General features: G+C 44.8%; 2 protein-coding genes across 3 annotated transcripts; both read left to right on the forward strand.

Annotated features, from left to right (window-relative positions):
• Positions 1 to 4855: 4855 nt before the first annotated feature.
• Positions 4856 to 7751, forward strand: LOC1273816 (sulfide:quinone oxidoreductase, mitochondrial). The gene is made up of 6 exons (XM_312834.6): positions 4856 to 5044; positions 5189 to 5294; positions 5961 to 6386; positions 6467 to 6676; positions 6783 to 6969; positions 7134 to 7751. The coding sequence occupies exons 1-6, from the start codon at positions 4944 to 4946 to the stop codon at positions 7433 to 7435; spliced, it is 1332 nt and encodes a 443-aa protein (XP_312834.6). The 5' UTR covers positions 4856 to 4943; the 3' UTR covers positions 7436 to 7751.
• Positions 7752 to 8071: 320 nt separating this feature from the next.
• LOC1273817 (seipin) lies at positions 8072 to 9743 on the forward strand. Of its 2 annotated transcripts, none has more exons than XM_003436358.2 (4): positions 8072 to 8706; positions 8801 to 8940; positions 9086 to 9427; positions 9516 to 9743. In XM_003436358.2, the coding sequence occupies exons 1-4, from the start codon at positions 8426 to 8428 to the stop codon at positions 9728 to 9730; spliced, it is 978 nt and encodes a 325-aa protein (XP_003436406.1). In that variant the 5' UTR covers positions 8072 to 8425; the 3' UTR covers positions 9731 to 9743. The 2 variants fall into 2 exon arrangements, with proteins under 2 accessions (XP_003436406.1, XP_312835.4); XM_312835.5 differs by having other exon boundaries at positions 8082 to 8706; positions 8801 to 8949.
• Positions 9744 to 10008: the final 265 nt, after the last annotated feature.

Raw genomic sequence — 10008 nt, forward strand, 5'->3', positions numbered from 1 at the left:
CTTCGCGCGTATAGCGAAACCCTTCTGTGCTTAATTGTTAGCAATTTCTGAAAGCTTTCGCTCCCTCTCTTTCCCTCTCTCTCTCTCGCTCTCTCCCTCTCTTTCTCTAAACAATTAAAGCTTTCAAACAGAGTTCTATGACACGTTACAGGGAATCAAATTAAATAAATAATGTTTAATTGTTCCTTTTTTTGTTAAGCATGTCGCCACCGCTGCTTCTCCCCTTTTGCGGCAACGGTTTTCACGGCAAATTTGAACCGACCGACGATGACGCATCGTATCGGCCGGGAGGGCACGGCGGGTTGTGGCCGGTGGTTGGCAGTTGGCGGCACTATGTCCTTTCTTGCTTGCTGTGGCGGAGAAAAGTATATTTGAGCAATTGACTTTCCACAACGAAATGCACCACCATGCTGACCGCGTATGTGTGTGTGTGTGTGTGTGCGCTCAAAGGACCCCCCGCCGTGGGGCAGAAACAAATGGTGATGGTTGGGGTCTGATAATGCGTGATGATGTGTGCCACTGTATGCCACTGCAATCGGTGACGTTCGGTTCAATTGATGACTTAATTCTTGACAAGCGGCAGCATATCGATCATTTCAATTGGCGATGATTTCTTACCCACCCGCCTAGTTATTTAATTCAATTCCGAACCAATCCCGACCCGTAGCTGCGCAGCCAAAGGGGTGGCCAGGGTAAACCTCCCCCTTGTTCGGGGCGTGATGCGCGCGTCATCAGGCGACGGAGGTTTGATGGTGTGCCGCCTGGAACGCGCGACGATCTGCGCTGCGAAGACGATTCTTGCTTCAAGGTGTTTCGGGGGGTGAACCATTTCAGCTAGTCGGCTGCGGCCATCAATTTATTCCCACCTATAATCGAGGTTAGACCGGCAGGGAAGCACCTTTACCCGAAAAAGGGGGAAAGGAAACTGCTAGAGCGTCTAGCAACCCGGGCGCGAGTGTACGCATTTTTTTTTCGTCTTCCTTTCTGCCCCTTCCTCATGCTTCCCCTTAGCAGGGGACCTGCACTCCTCTCGCGCAAACGGCGAGGCTACACCCCTGTGAAATTCATCATTAATCCATTACAATTCGGTTAATAGATTTTGCTGGCGCTTCTCATCAGGAATCCTGCTGCTTTTCAATTGATTGAAATGAAGGCGACTGTAAGCGAGTCGGCAAGCAGTGGAGTGGAATTGGGGGAGCTGCGGAAGGGGAAGTGTGGGGGGGAAGAATTTGCCGGATAGGTGACGCCTCTGGCCAGTCTTCACTGCTGGCGATGGCTGGCGGCTGGCTGGCTGGTGAGGGGAAGGCGCCGGGACGCGGGGTTGCTTGGATACTCGACCAACCGCAGCCCAGCCTGGGGCGATTACGCCGCAGCGACGGCGCGGGACGATGCTTCCAAGCGTCCCGTAGCCTGAGCGCCCAATTTGCCATTCAGATGTACGGATGTCCTCTCCTGGCTACTGAATCATGCATGCGAGATATTAGAGACGAGGTGTTGCTGATGATGATGATGCTGCTGCTACAGCCGCTCCTGCTGCTGTTGCGACGTTCAGGTGTGTGTAACCTGCGACAGGCTAGCAGTACACACGCAGCAGGGAGTAGAGCAATCCGCGCAAAGCTCCCGCCTGGTGAGGAGATTTCAGCCGCCGAATTAGAATATCAGAAAGACAAGTGAGGTTACGATGTGCATGACATTTGCATCCATGAACAGAACTCCCCAAGAGGGAGGACACGGCACAGAGCAGGGGCGCGTATGTCGGGCCGGTTTGGTGCTGGAGCCGTACGAGAGTCGTTCGTCACCGGCTCCGCGCCTGCCTCTGGTGGTGTTGATCTGGAATGGTTTAGATACAATCGAATTAAAAGAAGCCCCACATGCGCTGGCAGTGTAATTAGCTGCCGCGGGGTAAACATGATTGTTGGCAATGAGTACGCAGGAACCATGTCCCTTTTTCCTTCCTTCTTTGTGGGCTAACAATGCATGGCAGTAAAAAGTAACGATCCACAAAAGAGATACTAGTTGCTGTTGTATTTATCTGCTGTTAGCTCCTTTAAGAAGAAGGCTCTATTAACATGCGTCTCCATGCCGATTATCGTACAGAAAGTGGACGTCTTTCTCTCCATGTTCATTAGCTCATCGGTATTGATTAGTAACTAACTCTATTAGTAACAATGGTTGTAGATTTAAAAGATGTTTAATATTTTAAAAATAATTTATTGGTCTATTCGAAATACGTGTTGGCTCCAACAAGGCAAAATGGGACAAATTCTCATACAGAATCGTTACTCCCTAGAAAAGACAAACTATCTAGTCTAGACTTGTCTAATGTGTCCTAAAGTTTCTGGTACTGAAAAAGTATTCAAAAAATAAGCATATTCTTCCTAGCTCCTACGAGGACTTGCTTTTTGTTGGTGAATTATTGTAACAATCAATCTTGTTTTGCTGGATTATTTGATAGTCAGATAAATGGCGGGTTTATAGTATCGGAGGCACTAGGCAGTGACCAAAATGTAGGCTTCCTGATACTTCAAAACTAGCATCTACATACATTTTGTTTCAATGGAGAGCAGAGTGTTCCTATCCATAAATCAGGTTCAGAATTGATGACTTATCGGCTATCTTTTTCTAATACCGATACTAAAACATAAGTTGGACTTACTTTCCTGGGCATCCCTAAACCGATGGAGATCATCAAACCATTTCCGATAGTAATTTCCACCTATTTACAGCACCTTTCCATCGCTTGGCTGGTTGCTCCAGCCTCCCAGTCTTTGGATACGTCGTAGTACTACTTGCAAGATTCATTTCATCTGTTCCACCAGGATGTTAGAAAGAGCTGTGATTTTCCTATTTGCGTTCCTGATAAGGTTTTACGCGTTTAAATAAATAGAAAATGCGTGAATGATAGAGGCGGTGAATGTGAATCATTCCTCATACAGACATTCACCATTTGTAACAGATTGTCTTTGACATTCCATTTAAATAGTAAAAATAACTCTCATTAGCCTTTATCAGGACGGTGGGACCGCGTAGGACGTTATGAAAAAAAAATGGAAATAGACAAACAATTGATAAAAAAACATACTCAAACGGAACCGTTCACTACTTCCTTATCAGGCCTATTAATTACTCCAAATGAGTCCGCTAGGCATTCGGAGCTAAAAATATATTTGGTGGATTTTGGTTTTTGCTTTGCCAGCATAATAGCGAAATAATCATTTCGGCCCGTCGCGGGGTCATTCCATAAGGCAGACCTGAGACACTTGTTGGGTTGGTTGAGCGTCATTGCTGTTTGTGTCCCATAACGATGGAAGAAAAGTCGCTGCAGTTCACAAATAGATTAAGCAATTAAGACGTAACTGGTGTGTCCAGTGTGTCCAGGGGCATTGTTTGGGTGACACACACATACAAATAGCGCAAAGATTAACGATTTATACTATGAAATGATAGGCAAATCAGCCAACATCTGCATTTTGAGACTACGAAATGATGTTGCTCTTGCGGAAAGATGACGAATATAGGTACGTGTTGTTTTAGGCTACATAATATTCTCACCATAAAAAATACGTAAGAATGTAACTCAAAATTGGAAGTGATCAATAGTATTTCTCGTATAGGGAACAAAAAAGACTCATAAAACTATGTGAAATGATGACTAAAGGCCAGACAGTGAATTGGAGATATGGATCTAGCAAAGACACTTCATTGGTCACTAAGCTTTAGCGAAGAAGCTAAAGAAGAATTTGACCGGTGAGTGGCCAGAAAAGTGGTAGAAAGTGTTAATAAAAAAAAAACAAATCTTTTTTTTTTTGGACAACCTGAACAGGTTTTTACATCCAATTTTTTCTTTATTTTTATAGAGACTTTGAGCCAATTGGCCTCATTCGCCTCTTTAGCTTTTACATCCAATGACGTTGAGTTGTGGATGATTGCAACTGCCAACGATTGTGTACTTTACATCTCGGTCATTATTCGATTACTGGAAAAGATTTTGTGACGTTTTACTGTGAGATGTGCTAATGAGAAAAGTGATAAAATACCTGTCACATGCTAAACATACATCTTTCAGAGTATCTGTAGTGCCGGTCTCATGGTACATTTGTCAACTCGTACGACTTAACAACATGCCCATACTTTTTTTTGCTTTTGCAACTGTTCCGTTCATTCCAGTACTATAAAATTTAACTGCATTGTCTCGTGGATTAGTTTAAGTGCGAACTCACGATTTGCGATGAGTTAGTCTTAGTTAGTTAGAGGCACGCCATCAACGAAGTTGTTAATTATTTTAAAGCAAATTTCTTATTGAGATCACTTTCTCGCTTTTTCGAAGTAATTAAATAAATAAAAAATCAATTATAACCTTTACGAGCAGGATTCGATTCCGACCTGAATGTTTTCCTTCGAATTAAGGACCAAAAACTGAGGACCGAGCAAGCCAAAAAACTATAAAGAAGAATAAGAATATTCCATATAGTAAGTTTAATAAATTAACCGATAATGCCTTATATTCTCATTCATCCATTTCAAAAGTCTACGAAAGTAAAACATTCGTTAAGTAGCGGCAAATTTAAATTGCGGCACATTGCAACCGGCTCAACTTTTCAACCCCTTTCCATAAACACATGTCAAAAACGTCATAATTTTGTTTACATCGAAGCGGCAAAACAAAAGGGCAAGGATAATGTATTTAGAAGGTTGATTTTTATCGCTTTTGCTGGGCGACATTGTGGGGGACATCTGTCACTCTCTGCATACAAATTTCATTACCCCGCACCACCCCTCCCCGATTTTTATACCGGAGCCCCCGGAAGAGAAATGTCAAGTCGAGAAATGTCATTTTGCTCTGAACAACTTCACCTTGTCATTTATAACACCTTGATCTTTTGGGCCCGTAGACATACGGTGGCATAAGATTGTGCAAGAAGGACGTTGGTTCGCAAACAAAAATGATAAAAGTGTTGTGTTATACAATTAAAACAGCAAATTCTCCGCTTAGTATTGCGGCAAGAGGATTCGCAACAAGCGGCATTCTGAACGAAAACCACAAGTAAGTCAAACGAAATGAAACGGGAAGATCCAAAAAGGGTGCGCAACAGGTTGTTGTTTTTTCGGGGAAAGTTCCCCGAAAAAGTTTCTCCTCCGGAATGAGATTTTATGACAACGTTTTCTTATTGCTTTACTTTCTTTTCAGATGTAAACTGTTAGTGGTTGGTGGGGGCGCCGGAGGATGTTCCGTGGCGGCAAAAGCATCCAACAAGCTGGGGGCCGGAAAAGTGATTGTGCTGGAACCGGCTGATGTAAGTTGCAGTTTTAACAGTTAAAACTCGATCTTTATCAAACGAATGTTGAAAAAAATGAACCAAAAACCAATTGGATTCATCCTAATCAAATGAAAGTCAATTGGCTAGAGGTGCAATATCAGCAGCAGTACGGCTTATCGACTTCCTGTGCACTATCGGTCGAACCGTGGTTGCGTTTGTTAGCCCAATCGAGTGTTGTAAAATGCATGTATTCTGCTTAGCAACATTCGTTACACATTGATCTCTTTCTGTTTCAACGATTTCACTCTTAAGATCTGGCCTTTTTTGGTGCTATTTTTATTGTTTTCAATTAGCTTGTCTGGTCTGACGGACTTAGCCCCATTTAGAGTGTACATTTGGACCGTCATCATTGTGTAGCTTGTGCTAATGAATTAAACAAACTATAGTGACTTTGCATTTTGTCCCAGGCAAAAAAGATCGAACGGGAAAATAGCCGTGAATGTTTTATTAGTACTCTCCTACCCTTTGTTCGTTTCATTTTTTATTGCTCTAATGGCCTCGAGAGAATTTATTTGCTACTAGGAATTGGGTGGGGCACAATAATGCATATAAAAAAAGCGTAGTAACAAATTTATATTTCTCAAGCGCGCTGCTCCTACATAAACCAATTAAAACATCATCATGCTATTTTCCTTCTTCCAGAACCACTATTATCAGCCGATGTTCACCCTAATCGGCGGTGGCATTAAAAAGCTGGAGGACAGCTTTCGCCCAATGAAGAGCGTTCTGCCCGCGCTGGCCACGTGGATCAAGGATTCGGCCGCAAAGTTTGAGCCCGAAAGTAACACCGTCCACACCAGTGGTGGTGATACAATCGAGTACGAATATTTGCTCGTTGCCGTCGGATTGCAGCTGAATTACGACAAAATTCCGGGCCTGCTGGAAGCCCTGTCGATACCGAACGGGAAGGTGTGCTCGAACTACTCGCCGAAGTATGTCGACCGTACCTACCAGGCGCTGAAGAACTTCCGCACCGGCAACGCCGTGTTCACCTTCCCGAACAGTCCGGTCAAGTGTCCCGGAGCGCCCCAGAAGGTGCTGTACATTGCGGAGCACTATTTACGCAAGGTAGTTTTGGTAGTCGTGGCTGACTGACAGGGGGTTAGTGCAATTGATTTAAACATTTTTTTTTTTACTTCAACCACCAGTCCAGAAAGCGCAAAAATGCGCAGCTCCATTACAACACCTCGCTGCCGGTGCTGTTCGGCGTAAAGCACTATGCCGATGCGCTCTGGGAAATAGTGAAGAAACGGGACATTAATGTAAATCTGCGCACGAACCTAGTCGAGGTGAAACCCGGCACGGATGAAGCTGTGTTCGAAAATCTCGACAAGCCGGACGAGCGGTTTACCGTTAAGGTAAGGTTAAGTAGGTCAGGTGCCTGCGGGCAGGCCACGGACGAACGGGTTGGAGAGGGCACAATTGTAACATGATTGCATACGATTTGCTTGTGCATATTTGCAGTACGAGCTGCTGCACGTCACCCCGCCGATGGGTGCCCCGGATGTGCTGAAGGCTTGCAAAAGCCTAGTTACCGAGGTGGGCTTCGTAGACGTGAACAAGGATACGCTGCAGCATCAGAAATTCAGCAACGTCTTTGCGATCGGTGACTGCTCATCTTCGCCGAATTCTAAAACAGCAGCGTCCGTCGGTAAGCGAAAACGAGACCTCATTGTACATGCAAATGAAGCAGGCAGGCAGGCAGGCAGCCAAAGGCAGGACTGTTGATCCATTTGCATTGCATATGCATATTCGATGATGGTGGAACGATACATTTGTGTGAACGCTTCTTGTCGCTGTTCTTCTTCCATTCAGCCGCCCAGACGCAAGTGGTGTACAAAAATTTAATGGCTGTGATGGAGGGCCGCACACCTAATCGAGTTTTCGACGGGTACGCGTCCTGCCCGCTGGTCACGGGATACAACACGTGTATGCTGGCCGAGTTCGATTACTCCCTGACGCCCTTGGAAACTTTCCCGCTCGATCAGCGCAAGGAGCGCTTCACAATGTACCTCATGAAGAAGGATTTCATGCCCCCGCTCTACTGGCATCTGCTGCTGAACGGTCTGTGGAATGGGCCGGGACTGATGCGAAAGTTGATGCATTTCCGGCTGTAAGCGCAACGCGTTGAATGACCTGTCTGGTACATTGGTTTATTTTGCTCTTTGTTGTCCAACTTTTCGATATCGATCGAATAGGAATGAAGGGATGAGAGATTATACATCACGTTAGTATCGATCTAACCACTGCAAATCGATCTAATCCACTGGTGATTGAATCAAATGCAATTATTTTACAGTCTATCTTTTAATGTTTTCCCGAGATTTATCGTAAATGTTTAAACTAGCTTAAAGCTACATTCTAAATTGCATTCAAAATCAGTTGGTAAATAAACTATCAAATGCAACATGTGCAATATCAAACCTTTAAAAATGTGGCGCTATATTTTAGTAAAAATACTTTAATAAGCATTATTTTCAACAACTATTCATGATCATACATCATTGTTTAAATTTAAAAAAAATTAAACACAACACAGCAATGCAAGGGGCAATATCCCCGTCATGGAATTATGTTTTAAAATCGGTTTCTTCAAATGCGTACCATTTGCAACTACTTTTAAATTGATAAGTTTTTCTCAATTTTTTGCCATTTCGTTGTTTTTCTTGCTTTTTCGAAAATTTCTTTCACAAAATAAAATAAACATTTCCTAACGAAATGTCCTTGGACCGACCACAGTGTAGAGCCAGACCAAAACAAACAAACGTCAAAACGGTTTCGATTTGGCTTCTGCTGAACTTTGTTCCGCATCATGCGATTGTAAACTTACGGTTCAGGAGTTACCCCGTTTTGTGGAGCGTCGTGAAATGTGAAAAATCGTGCATAAAGTGCATTGAACTTACACAAAACCGATTCCATCTTTCCTTTCAACATTCCCGCATAAAGACCATTCCGGTGGCGGAAGTTGTGATGTGCTTGCGGCCACGGCTTCTCCGCTTTAAGATCGTTAACCGTACTGCGGGCTGATTATCAAGGAGGCAACGATTCCTTATCTATTCCTTATCCCGTACCACAGCCATTCGCTTGCCTCCCGTTGCACACGTAACATGGGTCTGATTGGTTTGGTGTTGATGATTTTGGACCCTTTCAAAATCGTACGAAACTATGTATTCAAACCGGTCGCTACGCTGGGCCTGGCCGCGGCCGAGGAGTACCGAGCGCGGAAGGAAAAGAGTGTGACCACTACGAAGAACGTGTTCCTGAAGCTGCTCGTCGTCGTGCTCGTCGGCTTTTCCGTCGTGTGGGCCTCCATCTTCCTGTACCTGTACTTCTACTACTCCTACATGCCCTCCGTTTTGCACGTGAAGGATGTGCACCTGAACATACGGTATGTGCCCCCCCTGGCGTGACGGCAGAATGTATGCAGCGCACGCTTCACGCTTCAAGCAGCATTATTAACTCGATTTCTTCTCGCTTTGCAGCGAATGTCAAGATAATGCGTACGATTGCAAACCTTATCCGACGGCGAACGTTGCGCTGACTAATCATCAACGGTTCCTGATGGTGGGACAGCCGTACAAGATCGTACTGAACCTGGAAATGCCCGAATCTGAACACAATGGTAAAATAGGTAATCGGTTGTAGCAAGTGTTTGTTCTACTGCTCTCGGGAGGGTGGTTTACCTGGGTTGTAGCTGGTGTTGTAGTGTGTGTTTAGGCATCCTTCTACGAAAAAACCAATTCATCTCTCTTTCTTCCCACGTTCAGGCATGTTCACCGTGTGCGGTACGGTTAAGGACTACGGGCACGTCGAGGTGGCGCGTTCCTGCCGCATGTCCATGCTGCACTACAAATCCGACCTGCTGAAAACGATTCTAACGTTCGTGTTTGCGCCACTGCTAGTATTCGGTTATCGGGAGGAGAAGCAGCTGGTAACGGTGGAGCTGTTCTCCAACTTTCTCGACGACTCGACCCATCCCGCCACCAACATCGACATCACCATCCACTGTCGGGACATTCAGCTGTACTCGGCCCAGTTACAGGTGGTCGCGAACTTTACCGGCCTGCGGTATCTAATGTTTAACTGGCCCGTGTTGTCCGCGCTTATCGGTAAGCAAGTCATGCCACTGCTCGCAGCGCTATGTATTCGCTCGTCGCGGAATACGGATAGTAATGTACCTGTATTGTGTCGTTGCAGGCATCACCACGAATCTATTTTTCATTCTAATCGTCTGCGTACTGAGCTGGTACCACTGGGACGATACGGAGTGGATATCGGACATCCGGGACAGGTATCAGCAAATCGTGAAGGGCGTATCGAAGGTCAATGCTGCAATGGAGCAAACGAAAGCGGTCAACCCGCTCAAGGACACCGACACGCCATCGAAAGACTGGCTTCTAGACGAGGAGTGATATTGGTATGGAGCAGAGGGGTTTATTTTTCTTTGTGGGTTTGTAATAAAGTGTTACATTTTTTACATACGTTTTGAATCCATAGTATTGGATCGGAGGGTATTCTATATTTTTTAAATGCGCATCATTTAAATTAACGACCAGAGTGCAACGATTTTGCAGGATGGTATGTTTGACAGAGGTGTCAAACTCATGTCGAGCAACGGAACCCTACAACGTTTGCAGTCGACAGTAAAATGTGTCCAATTGCGATAGAAATTGTGCAATCGTGATACACA

The sequence above is a fragment of the Anopheles gambiae genome, chromosome 2, assembly GCF_943734735.2.
Source record: "Anopheles gambiae chromosome 2, idAnoGambNW_F1_1, whole genome shotgun sequence".
In the NCBI taxonomy this organism is placed as follows: Eukaryota; Metazoa; Arthropoda; class Insecta; order Diptera; family Culicidae; genus Anopheles; species Anopheles gambiae.

Excerpts from the sequence above, each read along its gene's own strand:
- LOC1273816 (XM_312834.6), top strand. The coding sequence starts at position 4,944 with ATGATAAAAGTGTTGTGTTATACAATTAAAACAGCAAATTCTCCGCTT. Across the intron at positions 5,045-5,188 it reads ATTCTGAACGAAAACCACAA|ATGTAAACTGTTAGTGGTTG; the intron begins GTAAGTCAAACG and ends CTTTCTTTTCAG. Across the intron at positions 6,970-7,133 it reads TAAAACAGCAGCGTCCGTCG|CCGCCCAGACGCAAGTGGTG; the intron begins GTAAGCGAAAAC and ends TCTTCCATTCAG.
- LOC1273817 (XM_312835.5), top strand. The coding sequence starts at position 8,426 with ATGGGTCTGATTGGTTTGGTGTTGATGATTTTGGACCCTTTCAAAATC. Across the intron at positions 8,707-8,800 it reads GATGTGCACCTGAACATACG|CGAATGTCAAGATAATGCGT; the intron begins GTATGTGCCCCC and ends CTCGCTTTGCAG. Across the intron at positions 9,428-9,515 it reads CGTGTTGTCCGCGCTTATCG|GCATCACCACGAATCTATTT; the intron begins GTAAGCAAGTCA and ends GTGTCGTTGCAG.